General features: G+C 40.1%; 2 protein-coding genes across 3 annotated transcripts; both read left to right on the forward strand.

The window, feature by feature from the left end:
• Positions 1–381: 381 nt before the first annotated feature.
• On the forward strand, positions 382–1847 carry LOC134798372 (lanC-like protein 3). Its single transcript, XM_063770786.1, has one exon. The coding sequence runs from the start codon at positions 539–541 to the stop codon at positions 1838–1840; it is 1302 nt and encodes a 433-aa protein (XP_063626856.1). The 5' UTR covers positions 382–538; the 3' UTR covers positions 1841–1847.
• A 132-nt stretch (positions 1848–1979) lies between these two features.
• Positions 1980–19218, forward strand: LOC134798370 (ionotropic receptor 75a-like). Of its 2 annotated transcripts, XM_063770784.1 has the most exons (7): positions 1980–2785; positions 3558–3725; positions 4603–4829; positions 5390–5601; positions 6265–6419; positions 17943–18059; positions 18493–19218. In XM_063770784.1, the coding sequence occupies exons 1-7, from the start codon at positions 1980–1982 to the stop codon at positions 18722–18724; spliced, it is 1917 nt and encodes a 638-aa protein (XP_063626854.1). In that variant the 3' UTR covers positions 18725–19218. The 2 variants fall into 2 exon arrangements, with proteins under 2 accessions (XP_063626854.1, XP_063626855.1); XM_063770785.1 differs by lacking the exon at positions 17943–18059.
• The last annotated feature ends 3578 nt before the right edge of the window (positions 19219–22796 follow it).

Genomic DNA, 22796 nt, shown 5'->3' on the forward strand with positions numbered 1-22796 from the left:
ATATAGCGGCCATGTTATTGTGACGTAGGCCTGTGTCACTCTGGGAATAGAAGACCATGTTTTATTAGACTATGGGTTTAGCTAATAGATGCATCAAAGGTGTGGCTAGTATCTCTAGGGTTTTGATTGTGACTGTACTTACCTGAGGCCGTTACTTACTTATAATACTAGCTAGATTGGGTTATTATATTTGTTATACGTGTAGTATGCAAGTATAATTTGTTATTTTATAAGATAATTAAAACCATTAGGTAAATCTTGCGTGCTAACCATTTTTTTAACACATTTTAATGTGATGAAGATAACAGCGTTTTTATATTCAGCCTAAACAGCTTCAAAGTACAGTAGAGAAATGTCAAAAGTCAAAATAGTGAAATAAAATGGAAATAAAACAAAACACTACAAAACAAACATCAAAATACAGAAGAAAATAATAAATGGATGAAGGAAGCATGAAGAAAGAAGTAGTTGTCAAATAAGTTACAAGATTTTTTTAAATATCTGCAGTTCGGAGGCAATTGGAACTCAAGATTTCTGTATGAATATACCAAACATTCTGAAGCGATTCAATATTAAAAGCCATTTAGTCCGTTTTATGAAACGTACATCTGGCCTCAACTTAGCTATGGTCAGATATTTTCCAAATACGCTGAAAGACTTTACGGAAGGCGCTGAAGTGCCTATTACCGAGGAGAATGTTCGTCCACAGATAGACGAGCATATCGGTACCATTTTGAAGAGACTGCCGCCTCTTCCCAAGCATGTAGATGGAGGCCTTTACGTGGGTATCGCCGGCGTCGCCTACATGTTCTACCACTTATCCAAAAACGACAAGCTAGCAGAAAATAGGGCATCATATCGCGAGAAAGCCCATGAATATTTAAGTGTTGCATTACAAAATCCCACTCTGGATAAAACCTCTTTTCTACTTGGCGATGCCGGAACTTACGCTTTGGCCAGCGTGATCAAGCATAGTGTAGGCGACCAATCCTACATGGACATGATCAACTACTACAGACAATTTTATAACACATTAATGAATCCAAATTTCTTGAAATGTGGTGGCGATGAGTTCTTTGTTGGACGTTCGGGCTATCTGGCTGGGGCTTTGTGGATGGCCAGTGAAATGAAAACGCAAGTGTTGTCTGAGGAAGAAATGCACAATATTTGCAAAGTTATTGTGGAGTCTGGCAGGGAGTATGCTAAAAAACACAGGAGTCCATGTCCCTTGATGTACCATTACTACAGTACGGAGTACCTGGGTGCTGCTCATGGTATCAGTTTTATACTGCAGATGCTGCTGACTGTGCCTGGGTATCTGGAGAGTGATGAGGCATCAGCCAAAGACATTAAATGTACAGTCGATTTTATGGCTTCTATTCAGTCTAAGGATGGTAACTGGCCGACTTGCATGGAGGAACTGGAGCAAAAAGAGCACAAGCTGGTTCACTGGTGCCACGGTGCTCCCGGTGTCATCTACCTTATGGCTAAGGCATTCCTCGTGTTCAACAATCAGGAGTATTTGAATGCTTGTATAAGAGCTGGGGAAAATGTATGGAACAAAGGCTTGCTGATGAAAGGCCCTGGAATTTGCCATGGAGTCGCTGGCAATGGCTATGTTTTCCTGCTGCTGTACAGATTGACAAATGATGCTAAATATTTGCATAGAGCTAAAGCTTTTGCTGACTTTATGAATTCAGATCAGTTCATGTCTGATGCCAGGGTCCCCGATAACCCGGAGACATTATATGAAGGCACAGCTGGCACTGTTTGCTTTTTGGCTGACCTTCTTGTGCCAGAAAAAGCTCATTTTCCTTTCCAAGATGTTTTTGCAATATAATTTTTTTTTCTGTACTTAACATATTTTTGACTGCTAGTGTTAGTATTTATTAAAATATTTTGGCCAAATCCATTTTTTATTTTAAATTACACCATAGTTCACCAGTCTTTTTGTATGCAAATAGCCTACTGACAGTAATATGCGACAGTCAGCAATCAGATGTAATTTTCTTGTCATCTGGTTATCACGGGGAATTATTTATGATAGGTTTGTAGCAGCCATTTTAGTTCAATCTCTAAATGCGATCATGAACTTAACAGCATACAGTGTTCTTACCATACTCTCAACAGCGGAAATCGATCTGATTAGAGATGTCTTTAAATATAAGAATTTGTATTTTGGAACAATATTTCATTGTTCAAAACCAGAAAATGCAATTTGTCTGCAAAAACATCTAAAGAAAATAGACCTCCGATTTTCAAGTATCAAGATGAATAGCAATACTTCACATCTCAAACCAACAAATGATAGCAGAGTTGGGATAGTTCTAAATACATCCTGCCAAAACTGGACACAAGTCTTTGAGCATTTCGATTATAACTTATTCAAAAAATCTCTATACTCATGGCTTATTTTTACCGACGACGTATCTTCTACATCCGAAGCTTTATCCAGATATCCAATAGAAGTCGATTCTGATGTTGCCATAATTTCTCGGCAAGAAAATTCCTATGATATTTTCGAAGTTTACAATACCGGGTTTTTCACAAACGGGCGTTACCACGTCGAGCCAATGGGTTACTGGTATTATAAATTGTGTATGAAGGGGCACAGAAGAACGAATCTGGATGGCATTGTGTTGAGAAGTGCGGTGGTTGTGACGCACGGCATTGGCCACCAGACGTTTGAGGAGTACATCAGCCGCTTGAAGCCAGAGGTGGACTCATTGCATAAGCTGAAATATTTCACGCTTTTGAATTATTTGAGAGAAATGTATAACTTCAGGTAAGTAGAAAATAAAACTCGGAGATAAGAGGAATCAACCAATGCTATTGGTCTCCACCTCAGTGGAAAGGCATGCAGTCGAATCTTTACTGTTTTCGTGGCTGAAGAAAGGACGTATGGGGAAAAGTGCCTCTTATTTCACCATGTGCCTGAGCTTTTAATTTAGAATTGCTGCTTTCTACTTGACCCCTGGTACACTTTGAAGGACTGACTCTGTTTTATTTTACCTTAGGCAGGTACTGTTAACTACTCGATTGGGCATCATCATTACTTTACCCGTCAACCCGTCTACTAGGTTGTGTGCTGCCCTCACGCAACTTTCATCAGGTTCTCTGTAATCTTAACCAGATCGTTGGTGATGTTAGTCCATCTTGCAGGGTTTTCTTACTGAAGACCATCGCTGGTATCATACCTAGCTAGCATATATTATGCTGAGTTGGGTCCATTTCGTTATGCGCACTTAATGTTCTATTTCTCTGTTTTTGTTGTCTTTACGTTACATGTAGGTACCTACAGGCACTGGTACACGGGATTGTTATGCCATTTAGGGTTCTTGCTAAATTGGAAATTCTATAGCGTACCTAAGTATTGAACAAAACCAATTTAGCTAGGACCCTAAATGCCGCAACAATCGCGGAGCGTGATGGTACATGTTTGTAATTGTCTTTTAACTTTATCTTTCTTTTCTCTTCCATTTGTCCTTAGGTCACTTAGGTGCATATACCTACTTACGAGTATAAGTACTTAGTTAAAAGTATGGCGTTAATTTTAGCTTGATAGTCCAACGGACGAACTCCTGGGGCTACGTGACCAACGGCAGCTTCGATGGCATGGTGGGCACGCTGCAGAGAGGCGAGACTGACGTCGGCGGCACGCCGGTCTTCATCCGGGCCGACCGGGCCAAGTTCATACACTACGTCACTGCTACCTGGCCATCTAAGTATTTTATAAATTTATATTTCTTTTTTTTATGTTGCTTAAATTCTTCATTATGATAGGTATAAGAATTGAAGTTCTATCCCTCACTATCAACCTCTTTACGTCCTTTTAAGATTAGTATCTATTAACCTAGCGTCTATTATGTAGAGTTAGACTAAGAAAAGTCTGCAACGATTTTGATAGCCCACGCAGTGCAAGTGTTATTTTAAACGTCAAACTTCTATGAAATTATGAGGTATAAATAACAGTTGCACTGCGTGGGCTATCAAAATCGCTGCAGACTTTTCTTGGTCTAACTCTATTACCTATTGAAGGGTGTATAATATGGCTCAATGAACGGAATCCTAAACTTAAGCCAATCCAGGTTATTGGCTATTGCAGACCCTATAGCGCTCAAAGTCATTAAGGTCACGGCACCAATCATGGACATGCAGTATGCAGTAGTGGACCCAAAGGTGTAATGCCTTATATTAGCCCAGGGGTCTCCAAACTACCTGAGGGCCATATTGCGCTTCAGAAACTTTCGCGCGGGCCACTGTCAGCGCCGGAGGGTTATCCGGTTGCTGCTGTTAGGGCTGAACCAATGGAGCCTGGCTCCCGCGGGCCGGACGCTTTGGGTGTCGGCGGGCCGGATTGGAACGCGTCGCGGGCCGGGGTTTGGGGTATTAGCCCACCATTGATGATCTTTACTGGTTATTTATGGCCATCAGTTACCTGAACATATGTAGTGTTGTTAGTTTAAAAATACCTATAGTGTCTGTTTCTTAAAAATTTCGAGTTTACGGAAAAAAAATGTCCATAATTGGTTCTTGTCCATTACTGGTGCCGTCACCCTACATTATAATAAATTCAACTACTTACAATTATTTCCTTCCTAGGCCATGCTTCATCTTTCGTCACCCAAAACACCCCGGCGGTTTCTTGACAATCTACACCCGCCCGCTCTCCAACAACGTATGGCTCTGCATCATAGCATTCCTAGTGTTTGCTGGCTCGCTCTTGTGCGTGCTGATAAAGCTGAGAGTGACAAGGACGGCAGGAGATGATGGGGACTTATCGGCGAGTCTTGCGCTGCTGTCGATTTGGAGTGCGGTGTGTCAACAGGGTAAGGTTTGTCGTAGAAAAGTTATCGAACATTTTTTGCTGATACCAGTGATACCTATGGTAAACCTAGCTTACCTACTCCTAAAATCACCCAGTAAATATCATCTTTAAGTGATTTATACTTAGTCACTTGTACTATTGTTCTGAGTTTAAGCACTAATATTAACCTCCCGTAGCTCTGTAGTTCGGCCTTCGGCCTTGCGCGTGGGCGTGCCGCTCCCAGTCGCTTCGGGCCTTTGGCCCCACCTGGAGTTAGGCCTTCGATCCTCGCAGTTAAGACATTTCTGAAAATTGCAGGAAGCATGCACCTGTCGGACGCAGCCATCACATTTAGACACTTGTACTAATTGTTCTTTGTTTAAGTACTAACTTCCCGGACGCATCGGCCCTTCGGCCCTGTGGTACTCGCCCTTCGGCCTTTGCAATAGTTGTTTACACCACGTTTCTCGTAAACCATTGCAGCAATGTCCCTGATACAGCCTATCCGTATTTATACATTAATTAATAAAAGTGTTATAATAGTTTCAAGCAATATTCTAAGCGTCTTCTTCTAAATCCCAGGAATGACCGTAAACCTTCGCGCGAGCTCCGTACGCCTCGTGCTGTTCTCTTCTTTCCTGTTCTCGCTGTTCGTGTACCAGTACTACAACGCGCTGGTGGTGTCGACCCTGCTGCGGGCGCCGCCTGTCACCATCCGCTCGCTGGAGGACCTGCTAGGGAGTAAGCTGAAGGCGGGCGTTGAGGATGTGCTCTACAACAAGGATTATTTCAGGGTTGGCGACACGTATAACATCAATAATATCATTCACACTTAGAGCGTTTTCACATTGTCCGATCCGATATCGGCCTGACTACGCGGATCCTACATCCGCGTAGTCAGGCCGTGGGGGCGCGCCCGGGCGCCGTCTTTAGCGGTCTAGTGATAGTACCGTCTTTACCATAAGGGCACACGGGGCCCGTGCCTCAGGGCCCCCATCCTCAGGAGGCCCCGAAGGACAGACAGTAACAGTACATTTGATTGATTACCCATAATAAATAGAAGATCATAGTAGAAAAACGTTAGTTTGATTAGCTTTCTTTACTTTCCAAAAGGGACCCAAATTCTTATGTGCCCCAGGGCCCCAGCATAGTTTAAGACGGCCCTGCGCACACTACAACAAGCAATATGCCTACACGTACGCACACAAACAAATATTATCGATCCAACAGCTGACGGGGGCTACACCATCAATATTGAATCGTATGGCGTAACATTGTAGCCAATATTATTAAATCTGAGCAGAAATTTTATTAGGTATCTGTGTATCTATCGCTCGAATATGCAAGAGTGATAGAGAGCTACATAACGTTAGATTTTCACTGATATACTTATCAGCCTTACTGTAAAACAAATTCTTAAAAAATCATTCGATCCTAATATTACAAATTAATTTCAGCGCACCACCGACCCCATAGCATTGAAGCTGTACTCCCGCAAGATCGCCTCCTCCCCTCGCCCCAATTTCCTCCCCCCTGACCGCGGCATGGCATTGGTCAAGCAAGGGGGCTACGCGTACCATGCCGACACCGCCTTCTCTTACCCCATCATCAGGTAAACTTAGATTGCGTCCCTCACCCCTTTCCACCTGTGGTATGAGCTACGCCTTACCCTCACACGTATATACCGCTCCACTATAAAAGCTGCTACTTATGTTATTTTAGACAATATCGATCTATGTATACTCCGAGCAAGTAGTATCATTTCAACGTCCCACCTCACATGGCGACCCTGCCAGTGCGGTCTTGTGCTGCACTGGCGGCGCGCCGCGCCAGCCAAGAAGAAGAAGCTGTGCGAGGATGTGGAACGATGTGAATGCTTTCACTAGAAATGCGCGAGGATGTGGAATGATGTGAATGTTTCCACCAGAAATGTGCGACGTAGCTGAGCGGTGCGAGGATGCGTAGCGATGGTGTGTAGCGGGCTCTTTTCAAATAAGTGAGCGGGGTGCGGTGAGGCGGCAGCGGAGTTTTTTAATGTTTTTCGCTCGCGTCCGTATCTCGTAACACATTCCTCGCTCACACCCTTCATTTGTTTTGTGTAGGTAGGTACAAAAACCGAGTTGTTTCCACTAGAGCTGCGCTGAGCGAGGATAGGTTGATGAAGTGTTTCTATTGGTTCACGACAAACACATCGCTCGATACGCATCCGCGCATTTCTATTTAAAGTTGTACCTACCAAAATTTTTTGTGTTAGAATTGTGAAGTTTTATATTATTTCTACTCAGAATCATGAGATTTTTCTATTTTTACTGAGAAAAAACGTATCCCCAAAAGTTTTGGTCAGTTTGGTTACGCTTTTCAATAGAATTCTATGACCGTAATAATAAAACGGACAACAAGGGCAGCTTGTGGCGAGCTGTTGGGGAGTAACGACCCCACGGACCCGAGTGCTCCCGAGAGTCGGTCAGGGTCTCCGTCTCCGGCGTGTCTTCGTCGGTCGGAGTGGACCCCAAGGGGACCCGCAGGACTCTCAGCTCTGGCTTGCCTTCATTGGCCGTCCAGAGAGGAGTCGCTAGAGCTATAATATGCTCCAGGGGTGGAAGTGAAAGATGCATAAGTAGGCCAAGAAAGGTACGCTCGGCTAGTATGGCGGAATGGAAATAATTAGTAATAGCTGAAATTTTCGGTGTATGGGACAGATAATAAATCTAGTGATTACGTCGACACATAATCCAAATAAATATATTACATTTAGGTATTTAAAAAAAAAATTAAAAATATAAAAAATCACAGAAAGTTTGTAAAAAATATTAATAACATTTTTTAAATTTATACTCATAGAGATATATTTGCTTTATGACATTAAGCATGAATCACACAAAAAATAATTCTGTATCCTACATTTAAAGTAAGTAACCTACGGTTATTATTAAATTCAGTATATTTCCGTCCTCAAAAATGGTAATAGGCTATTTTTTCTCTCATTATTTCCAAATTACAATAAGTACAAGCGTTGCAATATAATCGTACACTAAATAATACCGTATGGGAGGTTTTATGGGGTTGTGCATTAATTGCCTGGTTAAAAATGGTAATAGATCAATATCATATGGGATTTTTATTATGAGTTCTCCTTCATCGAATACTGTAAAAATCGGCTTGAAATATGATTCGTAACACAAAAAACCATCAAAAACGTTATCGTTGCTTTAAAGTTGCCGCGCACGAGCCAGCGAGCTAACGCGATTGGTCGTTGCATGGAGCGGGGCGACGGAACGATGAAACTTCCATCGCCCCGAGCGCGAATATTTAAAAAAGTATTTAGTATATTTACTATCAAAGAATATAATACTCACTAGGAGAAGAACGGTAACTCCATACAAAAAAATGTCCCCAACCGTTTATACGTTTATACTAGTGGCGCCGTCGTTGTGTACCAATGGAACTAAAGTTGACAACCGGTTTAGCCTGGCGGGTATTGGTAGGTATAGGTAGTAATTCTGTTGATAAACATAATTTGTTATCTTCATATCACGAAATATATGAAAGATGCAAATATTACCCCTTGTTTGTGGTATTATCAATTGATTTAAATAAAAGGCATATTTATGTTTATAACATTGTATTATTTTATTTATTGAAAAATGTTTTACATATAGAAATATACACTGAAAATTAAACCCTGACAACTTAATAAAAAAATAGACATTAATAAAGCGCATTCACAAAGTTTTCAGTATTGAAAACTTTAGGCATGCCTACCTATTACACTTTACACACACAGATACACTACACTTTACACACGGCATTTTTCACAGATTTCCAACTTGTATTCATACATTTCTTTACGGTTAATTAATACGCTTTCTAGATGTGTTATGACGCGGTTCCTTCTGAACCCACTAAAGCTATGAATTTCACTCAAATATGTATAATATCTTCAACAGCCGTTGCTCCGCATTTAGCACATTTTCTATGTGCATTGCTGTAATCCATGTAAGTACAGACTTACAGAGTCTTAAGTGGTAGTACCGCTACGTTGTATTTATTATTTAAAGACTTAATAAATAAAATTTTCGTTATGAACTTTAACCACAGCAGTTGGACAGAGTCATTGACAAATATATTTTTTTATTATGGTGGGTAGAGGTACCTACCCTCCGTATATTTTATGAACATTGATAAAGACAGTTGAAAGCAAATCTTCATTATAAAACTTAATCGCGCGTAGTTAAGTTTTAAGTGTTTTAAGTCCCGTTTTATGATTAATAACGTAAAAAATTCGTGAAAATTTAAATCTTAGTTGGGAGCAATGTTGCTGTAGAAAAATGTTTTTATTTTGATTACTGGCAACTTTTTCTAGGAGGCCAAAGCACACATAGAAGCTTCAGGCGCATACATGCGCAATTATTTGGGGACATAACTTTCTTAGGAAGTGAACAGGCCTTGTTTACTATTTACTCGGTCAAAACATATGTACCAGTGAACGTAAAAAATATGGGAGACTAGATTCGAACTAATTATCAGCTTTAATCTGGGCAAGAGTGCTGTAAATAAGAAAGTAAATTTTACGTAATTGCAGGCTTTCCGTCTTTGCGTGCGCGTTAAATTTAATACAATAATAGGCCAATTATATAGGGCTATTATACTGACACACACCCAATTTGATAGCAGAAAAAGACGCGAAATTAAAATTTTCTTAGGGAAATCAAATCTTCGCGCCTATAAGTTTAAACTTTAGGTTTCAATAGCGGTCATTTAAGTACCACCCCTCACCACTAAAATGTAATTATCAAAAACGACAGTTGCTAATGTTCCCCAAAGTAAGCATTTCTAGTTAATGCTGCAATACAGTGGTACCGGGCACCTTGCGACGCAAGGCCGAGCAGGAATCGCAAACCTTAAAATATTTGCACTAATTAATTGAGTTAGGATTTTGTTAGTACTCTTTAATTGAATAGCAAAAAATATAAGTTATGCATTAGAAATACCGTTTTTATTCGATTTTTAATTAAGTAATTATTGTTAAACTTATTTTTACCGTGTGGTGTCGGTTAAAATTTCACTAGTAACATCATTTGGCGACTAGGGCAATAAAAGTCGACACCACAACCAACAAATTAACAAACAACAATAACCAACAAATTAACAAACAACAAAAATTTGCAGTAATATTCCAAAACTCGACTGAACGCAAGCGCACCGAACCGTGTCGCTCCCCTGACGCGACTCAGTGTCATAAAACGTAAGGCCGTGGTATTAACGACAGCGGATAGCTGAGCGGCGAGCGGTGACTGCAGGCGGCAATAAGGTGTTCAGTTAATGTTTTTATAATTTGAAATGACTTCGTTTCCATGTAGAAATAACAAACAGACTTTAGAAGCATTTAATATTTTATTTGTGGCCGTATAAATTATGTTTTATTGGTAAATTAACTACAATTATTCATATTTGTGGATAAAACAATATACATACTATAATTAATACTAAATTAACATTAAATAAATACATTATTTATGACATAAAAATACATTGCGCGTATTTAACTACTTAGCACTGTTTAATTACGATACTTGCAAGCAAGTAGTAAAGTATATGGCTCCATCCTATCCTGTACCACGATATACAAGCGATAACATTTGTGCGACAGTTTTGTATAGATAATGGATTTGTCGCTAGAAAATTACGATATCGAGATAAAAGTCAGGTCTCTGAGCGCTATTGAAACCTAACGCTATACATGTTTTAAATTTGCCGCGCTTTTTCTAGTCAAGCTGAATGTGTTTCACTATAGAATAGTAATCGAATTGGTTCAGATTTAACGTTTAATGCATATAAATAACATAATTAGTAAATAACATAATTTTGGACTAAGTACATTATACATACCTACATGACATCAGGCTATGGTTTGGCGCACCGTGACCCTGAACGGCGCGGTAATGTGTTACGGCTGTTAAGTGAAGTCCAGACGGGATGATCAAATCGACCGATTTGATCAGAAATGAAATTGGGGTCAATCTCCAAATTAAGCAACAATTAAACAACTGTACCGATATTTGGAACCTCAGAATAATATACCCGGCCGGATACCGGATAGTAACTTTGCTTGATTTCAGAGTAAACAAATTGGATTTAAGAAACAGTCACGGTCATATTGTACATTACTCGTTTATTATTTCAAAACAATTTAAACATCCACTCACTTGCACGCGTAGGTAAGGTACCTACTCATTTCGAACATAGAAATGAGTCCGCGCCAATGTTCACCACGAAACAGGTTAAAACCTGCACAATGCGCACCTAAAAACCGAAATGTAGGTATTGTTAAATTTAGTTTGTAGTTAATTAGTTTTTTGGTGTAAGTGTATGAACCAAGGTCTGAAATAAATGATTTTTTATTTTTTTTATTGTTCCGCCGGCCGAAGATTCGGCGGTCAGATACCGAATATTTGGCCGACGGTCGGGCCGAATATCCGGTATCCGACCAAACAACTATCCATTGCATTTCTAATTGAGAGTGGCAACACTATCGTAGGTCGTATTGCCCTTTTCTAGCATATACGTCCCTCGCTCCTACACTCCCACCACACAGGCAGGTTGCTTTGTCAGTTATACAAGGCAAATTTTCAAGTCATTGGCATGCTGTTTTTCCATCTGGAAGGTCGTGAAGCTAAACTGCTGGTGAGTTTTTGAATTTGTACCTCAGTTTAGCTGACTATATTGAAATAGTTATTTATTTTACAAGGGGGCAAAGTTGTTGTTTAACCGCTCGTGCTAATATTGATACTTGAGCAAGTAAAACATTCGAAACATGGAATCTTGAGCGTTGCGAGGGTTTCAAAGCACGAGGGTTAAACAAAATTTGCCCCAAGTGAAACACAAAATGTTTCACCACACCAACCCGAAGCAAATATTAAATGTAAAAATATCATACAAAATCAAATACAAATGAATTTTATTAAATATTTATGATTTAAAAGTCAATTCTACCAGCAAACATAAGAAAACAACTCAAAATTTGCATTTGATTCCTTTGCCTCACTTGTGAATAAAATGAAACTTTGCTCTCAGTCTTTGAAGTGCAAAGTAAGCCTTTCCGAGCTGGTGTGAAATAAATAATTAAATTTTTCACGCCACTGTTCGGAAATGTGGCAATAGATGGTCTAAAACCAAGCTGGAAAGTAGGCAATAGCTGTAGCACTTGAACCACCACTACTACACTCGCGTGCAAAAGTATTGCATCACTTTGCATTTTTTCGTCCGCACCCAATATCTTTGTAATTCTATACCCGATTCTGAAAATTTTGGTATCAACTGAAAGCTTATAATATAACGCATTAGAAAAATGGTAAATTCAATGAAATTTTGAATCTGAAGACTATAAAAAATCATAAAACTGAAAGTAGTCGCATAATGCTCCAAAAATAAATCCGGAAACTTGAGAATAAAAGTCATTTTTTTAATACAATATCGTTTATTATTATTAAATTAATACTTGGTATTGCCACCTACAGGCCTCCTTTCACAAACCAAGTGGTTTTTCATAGACATAATTAATTTTCTAATGTGATCATGAGGAATAGCGTCCCACTCCTCCAGCAAGGGTCCCTTCAACTCCTCAACATTGACCAGGGCAGGATTCCGCTTTCGAACCCTCCTTTTTAGGTAGTCCCACACGTGTTCAATGGGGTTAAGGTCCGGGCTCATCGCTGGCCAGTCCATTGTGTCGATGCCCACTTCGAGAAGGTAGGCTGCGGTGGCCCTAGCGGTATGACACGGGACATTATCCTGCATTAGGATGAACCCCTCATCAAAAATACCGGCATAAGGAACAACATGTTCCTCCAGGATATCAGTGATGTACTTGGCAGCGGTCAATCCACTGTCACGGCCCCCGCCAGGCACGAAAACCAGTTCTGTCCGCCCGTCGTAGGAAATGCCGCCCCAGAACATTACGTATCCACCGCCATAGGCGACCCTTTCGGAGAAGAAACATTGAGCGAACTGTTCTTCTGGCCTTCTGTAGACTCTTCCTTTTCGGTCACATCCATTCAAACACATTCTGCACTCTTTCAAGAAGAGAACTGGGGTTCATTGCTCAATGGTCCAGTCCTTGTGATTTTCAGTAAACTCTCTTTAGGCTGTACGGTGTCGCGCCAGCAATCTGGGCACCGCTGCGGGCCTCCTGGGTGTCAAGTTCGCTTTCTTAAGTCTTCTTCTTATTGTCTACTCACTGGCAGCCACTCCTCGTACCTCACGCAGACGCTGCTGGATGGCAATGCTGGTCTGGTGTCGATCTCGGAGAGATGTTGTGACAAAGAAGCGGTCGTCCCTCTCTGATGTACACTCTCTGCGGCCGCTTCTTGGTCTTGAAGTAAAGGATCCAGTCCCCTGGAACCTCTGGTAAACTCTGCAAACTGCAGATTGGCTTAAATTCAGCTCGGCAGCTACTGAACGTTGGCTACGCCCCGCTTGCAGGGGCTGGATGATTTGGCGGACTTCAGCTTCAGTGGTTTCCATTTTTCCAGGTCTTTTTCACGGGAAAATACGCGGAGATATGTAACGATCGACTTCTGATAAGTGACTGATAACAACCCCTTCTCTACCCCCGTTTTATAAGGGTCAAGGGTAACGCAACTCGTGCGCGTGATAACGTGAAACCGCTCACAAATCGGGAAAATGCCGATAATTTGAAAAATACTGGGCCGATTTCCATGTTTTTTTACTTTTCGTAAAGCTAAAACTTCAAGGAACATGATTACATTAAAATAATTTAGCAAAATGAACCAGTTTACAAATATATTGGATGCGGACGAAAAAATGCAAAGTGATGCAATACTTTTGCACGCGAGTGTACAATGTTTCATTATTATCATCATCTGTCATTGGTGACAGTTCGCTACAGCAATGAGTATAAATTAAACATAAAAATCAATAAAAGGTCTTTTTTGGCGCAACTTTTTCCTTCAAAAATAAATTTAGGTTATTTATAGGACCAATTTCTTGTTTAAAAAAAACGAAATGTCAAACTATTCATTCATTCAGTCAGTTCATTCGATTCACGCTTAAGGCGTTTTTTACTTTTGTAGCTGTTGGTGGTTTTTTTAGCAAAAACGCTTCTAAGTTTAGAGTCCGTTTGAAGCAAACAACATAAAAACGCCTCTTAAATGTGATAAAAAAGAAAAAAGGCGGGATCGGAAAATTCTCACTGAATTGGATAGTACTATAAAATATAAGAAACACGTATCTACGCTCGCTATAAAAATGAGTTCTTCTAGTGAAGAAAATGATATTCTTACGCTGACGCCTACCGAAATTCAAGAGACAGCACAGGCAGTGGCTAGTAATTTGCTACCAGAGAAATCGCGGGCTAGTACTTATAGTTATCCAAATGTTTCCTTATTTCCTCGCAGTAGTCGTGAAAAGCACTATGTAATGCCTCGGCCGGAAACGCTAAAGATGGAGTCGTATTATTCGAGGGCCTCCACCAACGTGTCGGCCCTCAAACTCACTCGTCCATCTTTTAGCGGTTTTCCGTCCTCTCCTACAATGTACTATAGTTGTCCGTTAAATTATCTAGCAAATAAAAACGATCCGGAATAGTGATGTGAAAGTGCAAGAGGATATTAGAAAGAGAGATGTCTAAGAGTAGCATACCATAATGAATACATGTGTCTTAGCTGTATATTGTATTGTTATAAATAATGTTAAAAATGCTTTATGTTGTTAATGTGTTCCAAATTGTGCTGCTTTGGCATTAGCTGTAAGGTGCAATTTGTTATTTGAATTAATAAATAAATACAATAAATGTTAATTTTACAAAATGTACCTATCAAATTGTATACTTTACTAAATATCTCTCTCCTCACAGGTGTTACAATAAAGGGTGTACGTACTACATTATTAATTAAACACTCATAATATAATTATATTACATACACATAATAAGTATATCATAGGATATGTATAATCACATTGGTTTGGCGTCTTCCCACCACCAGGCGATAACAAACATGTTTCAATATTATTCTTAGGTTCCGAATATCGGTACAGCTGTTTAATGACAGCATTCACACAAAAATAAAACGCTAATTAAATAACTTATCATATTCGGAACTACAGATGCAACGGATAGTTGTTTGGCCGCATACAGGATACGGGAGGTACGGCCTGACCATAGGCCGAATATTCAGTATTCAGCCGCCGAATATTCGGCCGGCGGAAATATTCAGGTTTTTCAGGTGCGCATTGTGGAAGTTTTGGCCTGTTTCGTAATGAACTTTCGCGCGGTATATAGGTCTATCACTAGGTACGAAATTAGTGCGCGAGCTAGTGAATGGAACGTTTAAATTGTTTTAAAATAATAATCGAGTACGATTATATTCCGATATCAAGCATAGTTATTTAGTACCCTTATTTTAGTATCCGGTATCCGTCCGGATATTAAAATAAGGGCGAGATAGGATACCGGATAGTAACCGAATATCCGGTGCATCTCTATTCGGAACCTAAATTTTTAATCCTGCATGGTGCAAATATGTATGATATTGAGACAATGACTTGAAAATTAGTCTTGTATAACTGACAAAGCAACCTGCCTGTGTGGTAGGAGTGTGGGAAGAAAAAGACAATACGACCTAGGGGCTGTCCATACATGACGTCATCTATTTTTGACGATTTTTGTCGCCCCCCCCCCCCCCCCATAAATCATCAAAAAATCATGCTTCGAATGACACCGTTTCCACCTGCGTCATGCTATCATCATCCGATGTCCAGACCCCCCCCCCAAATTTGAAATGACTTAAATTTATGAATAGCCCCCTACAACAGTGTTGCCACTCTCAATATTATTTATTCTTAGGTTCCGAATATGGTAAGTTATTTAATTAGCGTTTTATTTTTGTGTAAAACGCTGTCATTTTAAAGCCGTACTTTTCGCCTTATTGCAAAGGAGTAAGGTGCAAAAGAGTAAACATATATTTCACGTCGACTCTTATTATACTATGTTATACTTATTATGGAACTTACTATGTTATACTTATTATGGAACGTAAACTATGAATTGAAAGAGCACGAAATAGTCAATATAATACGTTTGTTGAAAAAAAAAGTCTACAGACGCTTAGGCGTGAAGGGTTATTGTCTCATAGAAAATTTGAATTTCGCGAAAAAGAGTGGGCCTACACACTTCGCTGTGACAGAATGTGGAAGTGTCACCAAAACTGTCAAATGACTACGATAATAAGTATTCCTTTTATAATGCCACTCCACACTATGCCATTCTGAAATTAAATAAGAACGATAGATAGTCATGCGCAATTTTTATTTTTGTAGTGGGTCATAATTGACGTATATAATTACGAATATAATTTGAACATCAACCAATAATATTGGATATGATATCAGTTATTTTTAATCAGCTATCATTCACGCGCGCGTTCATTTTGCTCAGACTTGGCCGCACAAATATTTGGTGCGAGCGAGACGCCCGCGCACGTTCGAATTGGCCTGTCACTTGTAGCAACTTGTAGGTAAGTACATACTTACCTACATACTATCCACGCGTCCTTGGCACGAACTCCCGCCACCGCCCGCATTGAAACTGTCCCCGCGCGCCGCAAGGAAATGTAATCCTTAGCATTAGCGCAAAGAGTTCAAATTTGGTAGTTTCATTTAGCGAATTTGATAAAATGCACATATTTATTACATTGACCATATTTTTGTGTGATTATGTATTGAATATCACTTTGAACGTTATCAGAACAAAGTCTGCAAGAAATTATATCTATAACCATTTTTTCTAGCATGTTTAAGGCGTAAATATATATACAAGTGATACAAATCATATTGATGTCGGATTCTCGGATAAATAGCTTAATGAGGTAGTTTTATGGTAATTCAATCAAAGACCTAATTATTACTTTTTTTTTATATCAAGTCACGACGTATATCCGTGAGGCCCCGCCATTTATTGAATGAGTTATTTTCCGTGTTAATATTTTGACTGATTCCATTGTCGACTCATTATAAATATTATTTTCGGCACGTTTACGAACTAAAAATACTATTACTATTTTTAACAAACAAGAACGGCTCTTTTTTTTAACTATTTTTTTTTACCTACTTCCGGACAGAAAGTTTTTTGGATTCGAAAATAAAGTATCTTAAAATGATCTAAAGAACAGGAATAAAAAAAAATTGCCTATTACTAATTAATGTTTAACGTAAGCGTATCTTTACTGGAGTAAAGACGCGAGTTGGCACAGTGGCTGGTAACAGCCACTGGGTAGAAAGCGGCGCACACCTCTCGACACCCCTGAGCCGCTCACACCGATGTTGCTCCTGGTCGTCTTTACGACGGCAGTTTCAGGGGCCCATCTAGTCAGCGGCGAGTCACCGCCTGCCTCGATGACGGTGTTAACATTGTTATGGCAGGTGTCCGGACCTCTTTACAATAGCCCAGTCTCATTGTCCACCCAAACTTCAATCCATAGACTAGGTATACTGTTCACTTTTTCTACAATAGTCCCAATGCCTGCTGCGACCGGTTCATGGGTGTCTATTGTTGCGCCTGTGAACGGGTTCCAGCAGGCGTTCTACATGACATTAAAGCTCTCCAAGGGGCCTCTACGTGTTGGATCTATATCCCCACGCAAGCCTATCAAAAGACCGGGATTTATAGGCCCGTGAAACCCGAAATGGAGTACAAATAATAAACGGACAACAAAAATCTGTATGAAATTTTGGGGACTCTTTTTCTTCTTCTACATATTAGGTCGAAAGGGCTCGTGATTCTGAGTGGAAATAATATATAAATTCCAAAATCTAAAATGCAAGTTGGGGGTACAATTTGAAATAGAAATGCCCATCCTCGCATAGCTTTGGTGGACACGCAGCCATAGTACCTAACTTCTGCTGCTGACTGCACATATGATCTTTGCCGCCCTAGGCCCCAGGCCCTATAGCCGCCCCTTTCCAAGCACCCATCATATTGATTACATTTTATTTTAAGCCATTTCTTGTAATAATAATCAGCGACATTTTTTGTCACAATTTGCCGCCCTAGGCCCGGGCCTACTGGGCCTTAGGGGGCAAATCCGCCACTGCATATGGACTGTATTGTTATCACCAGGCAGACGTTCACCGAACGGGAGATCTGCGAGCTGCAGGAGGTGGAGCTGTTCCCGCCGCAGACCATGTTTGCTGTCATGAAGAAGGGCTCGCCGTATATCAAGCATTTTAGTTATGGGTAAGTCTTACAAGTCTATTTGAAGGTGAAGTATAGTCCACAACCACATGTGCTAGCTCCGAGGGGGTTAATGAAGCTATAGTTCGAAATGGGCGTGTTTAAAACCGTTATTTTAATATACTTAAGTTACTATATGATGTTGATGGCCAATAAACAGCGTGCAAATAAAGGTGCGTCCAGATTACTCTATGTTCCGCTCATGCATTACGCAAGCAGCTTTGTTTGCGCGTCTAATTAGCGCAACTCAAGCGAGGCTTTCGGTTGCCTGCCTACTGGAGCGGCGCGGTGTGCTTGATAAAAATCCACCAATAGCGCAGAGGAGCGGGGTTTTATGATATTGAAGGATTTTCTGCCTCGCTCCGCTCCAGTGCACAGGTAGCCTTAATAATAAGCTTCACCCCTAAATGCCTTTTTCAAATAAGATTATTCACAGGATCCGCAAGATGGCCGAATCTGGTCTGATGCAGCGCCTAAAAACCATCTGGGATGAGCCGAAGCCGCTCTGCGTACGAACTCCTGACTCCAGCATATTCAACGTGACGCTCCGTGAATTCACGACGCCATTGTTGCTGCTGTGTCTGGGCGTGCTCGCGGCGACTATAGTGTTCATGGCCGAGCTAGTGGTCTATAGGCTGCAGTGGAAGAGGATACAGTTTAGACACTGAGCGCGGCCTTTATATTTCGCTGATGTAGACAGTAGGACATTTACAAGTAAAGTACGGGTAGTCGCACAGTGGCATTGACCACCAGCTTTATCAGCGGGACATCAATATTATAATTATGCGGGTGCGATAGAGATAGGAACCGCCTGTTAGCTGCGCATGCTTCGAGTTTAGAGCTACACGCTAGCAGATATTGTAATGGTGCATTGGTCCACTAGCTAGCGGATTACCTACACCGCCGTGATACAAAATTTCACGCCGCGCCTCCGCCGTTCAAGTTCGTTTTTTTAGCATTAGAAAGAACTTCACAGAAGCAAGCGTGCAGTTTTTATCAGGCTCTTTAATTGTTAATAATTATTGAATTATCTAATGTAGCATGGTCAATACATATAATTTACTTCAAATTATTACCGCTAAAAGTGCCGGATTTGGAACCACAAGCTTACTTCTGCGAAGATCTTTCTAATGCTAAAAAAAACGAACCATACGTACTACTATGTACGTAACGGTGTGGCATCGCTATAGGAACTATAGGTTGTTCGCCTCTTGAATAGGTTAGTGCCACTTGCACCATCCCACTAACCCGAGGTTAAGCCGTTAAACCCAGTGTCAAATTGTACTGGTAACCATGGTAACCCTAGGTTTAATCGGTTAACCCCGAGATAGTGAATGGTGCATGTGGCCCTTATAGATGTTATAGTTGACAAAATGAAATAAAGCACAATATCGTCTTCCATCGCATTATTTATTTGGGTACATAACTTCAGAACCTCACATTACAGTTTCCACTTGCGTCGTGAAAAATTATAAATAGGTATCCAAAATCTTGCTATCCGTTATCATAAATTATGTTAAGCTAATTTATATAAATATAAAACAGTGAAGCACTGTTTACAGGCGTTTTCCGATTTGTAGAAAAGGTATGCGGGAATATTTTATGACATTTCCAAAGGCGTATTTTTTCGCGCGTTTTTGTTGTCCTCGATTCCCATTGGTGTATTTACAAAACCATAGACATTCTAATTATTTTTGGTCAATCAATGACAACGCAGGAGTAAAAATTACGTCCTAGGAAATGAAATGGTACAAAAAGCGAATGTGTTTCGACTATCATAGATGGCGTAGTTAGCAAGCTTATATTTTTAAAAGATTGTTTTGAAATTTGCTTCTACATCTTTTCTGACGGTTTGTTTTACTTTCACAATAGAGTGGATATATTCTGGCAATGATATAAAAATGCAATACATTTTCATACGTCTTATTATTAAATGTTATGAAAACTCTGTACAACCTAGGGTCTAATGCATTTTTTCCTGTTTGAGTTTACAGTCCAAGTGTTAAGCCCGGTCCACACTCGTACGCAAGTCGGCGCGCGATTCGCGCACGAGTGTGAAGGGGGCTTTTAGTATGGTTCCAAGTGCTGGGCCCAACTAGCCTGTATATAGACGACGTAAAAGTTCGTCTTTAACTCGCGCATTTTATGACGTTAAGCCACAATTTCACGGAACCTTTACCGCAAGTCTATTGACGTTAAACCTTATGTAAACTTCACAAAGACAAGTATAACTCCCTTCGGTCGTGTTTTAAAATTCGCCACTCGTTGCGTATTTCCTATTTTTCGCATTTCGCACTTGTATCGTAAATAAACATTGACGTATATCTCAGGACGGGCCTTACGGGCACTAAAAATGGTACTAGTTCAGCGGTGTCACTCACGAATTCAAGCCAATCGTGCAACTAGTTCACACCGGTGTACTGGCCCCATTCATGCCCCATTATTATTGCCCGTAAGGCCAGTCCTGAAATTATACGTCAATATAAATAACTATAACTATTTCATTACATCTCTGGCTCTTAGGTTTAGCCGCAATGTAGTTCAAACACGATACATCAGGCATCACGGAACCGGCTAAAATTACAACTTTTAAAGTTGATGACATTATTCTATATTTTAAACAATAAATTTAACTAAAAGCATAATTTGGTACCTTAGAGCCACCCGACGCTAGCGTCTCCCGAGCGTTGGCGTCTAGTCAAACTCTATGGCTGCTGCTCGACGCAACTTTGGCGCAACTGCGCAGCGACGCCATTTTCCGTAGCGCTGACTAGACGCCGACGCTCAAGACGCTAGTGTGTGGTGGCCCTAAGGGCTTATTGTCCCATCTAGATTTGAAGTCAGTTTTCTTTGACCAAAACTTAAACTATAGTACTTCGTAATCGTACGGAAACTAAAATAATGGTTTTAACAAAGCTTTGATATTTATAATGCCCTGTAGTGGAAAAGATTGAAGTTTACTTACCAAAAGCTAAATATTTAATAGTTTAACTGCGTTCGACCCTTGTAGATAATTTTGAATAAAAATACAATCCAAAAAACCTTAACACATTCACTGCCAAGAACACGTATGTGTTCATTTTGTACTGGAAACGGGGCGCACGGCACCGAAAGTGTTAAAGTATATTTAAAAGGTCAGTTTAGAGTAACTCCAATCTTATAGAGTCATTGCGCTAGTTTTCGTCCACTTGACGGCGTAGCGAATAATATATTTCATTTTACTACTTGCGAAATGTCATTTTTATGTAGATAGATCTATTATTTAGTTTGCAATAAGTCCAAATTTGTGCTTCAAGGTAGATTTATAATTACATTCAAATTTCGTCATGTGGGCGAAAACTACAGCTGGACGGAAACTAGCACAATGACCCTATTCTGGGTAATACGAGGGTCGGACACAAATTAAACATAGATAAAACAAAAACCCACGTTTCTGTACTGACAACGCCTATTTATTTACAAATCAATTATAATTACTTCACTCATAGTAACAAACATATACAATAAAAGCGTAAGAGCATTTCACATAGTCCGATCCGATATGTCGGAAGGAAGTAAAATATAAGATATATGTGTTTCTCTGTATTTATTTATGCATTTAACAAATCATTATTACTAAAAAAACTATAAATATCGCAAAAAAGGCGGATTTAATGCCAATGGCACTCCCCTGCAGCTGTTTTTGTCATATGCGCCTTTCGAGCTCCGATATCGGAAAGGCGCTTCAGATTAATTCAGCCATGTCGGAGCCCCCCGTCAGCTATGGGACCGATAATATTTGTTTGTGTGCGTACCTACGTGTAGTCAGCAGCAGAAGTTGCTAAGCGGGCTAGGTGTTCAAAATTACCTGGACACGCTCTTATTCTCTTAACAATAAAGTCGCGTTAAGATCATTTTGAACACCTGGCCCGCTTAGCAAGTTCTGCCGCTGACTGTAGGCATAATGCGTGTTGTAGTGTGCGTAACCGCTAAAGACGCCGACCGGGCGCCCCCCCGCTCTGACTAAGCAGATGTAGGGTCCTACATCCGATACCGGATCGGACAATGTGAAACCTTTATACATGTAGTACTAAATACCTCAATGTAATTTGAACCGTTTTCCATTGGAACAAAGTTGTATTTCTTTTACGTTCGATTATCAAAACAAAAGAAATTCAAACATATCCCCTTCACTATTGATTTCAAATTCAACTGGCACTTTTTTGTACGGTGGGCCTTTGGAGGGTATTAAGAGATACAAAATAAATATGTGTGCCATTTTCAACCAAAAGGGTACTTATTGTCGGTTCTCAATAAGGCGCTATTTCCATATAGCTTCAATTTGAAATCAACCTTATCGACAGCCGACAATGTTGTACCTTTTGGTTGGAAACGTCACATTTAGGAAAATGCGGCTGTGTTCGGTTTGGTTAATCGGGTATTTGATATTGCCCAATTATATGTATTGTCGTTTTTGATAACGCACAAATTTAGCGTCTTAAAAACATTTTTACAAAGAATTTTCTGACCGCGACTGATCACACCTTGGTATCAAAACAATAATCATCTTTTTTTCTCGCATATGTACATTTATAATTCGTGTCAACTTGCGAAAACAACTTGAAAATAAATATATCTGATCTTAAGCGTCAATGATATAAAATACCGATTTATAAAGAACTAAACTATCATAGAGTGTCGTGTCAAAATGTAAAATCTATATGATAATCGTGTATCTAGGGGCCCACAGATTACCAGTCC

Source organism: Cydia splendana, chromosome 16 (assembly GCF_910591565.1).
Source record: "Cydia splendana chromosome 16, ilCydSple1.2, whole genome shotgun sequence".
NCBI lineage: Eukaryota > Metazoa > Arthropoda > Insecta > Lepidoptera > Tortricidae > Cydia > Cydia splendana.

Bases quoted from the DNA above. Each gene is read 5' to 3' on its own strand.
- LOC134798372 (XM_063770786.1), top strand. From the start codon at position 539: ATGAATATACCAAACATTCTGAAGCGATTCAATATTAAAAGCCATTTA.
- LOC134798370 (XM_063770784.1), top strand. From the start codon at position 1,980: ATGCGACAGTCAGCAATCAGATGTAATTTTCTTGTCATCTGGTTATCA. The intron at 2,786-3,557 runs GTAAGTAGAAAA...CGTTAATTTTAG, and splicing joins AGAGAAATGTATAACTTCAG to CTTGATAGTCCAACGGACGA. The intron at 3,726-4,602 runs GTATTTTATAAA...TTTCCTTCCTAG, and splicing joins ACTGCTACCTGGCCATCTAA to GCCATGCTTCATCTTTCGTC.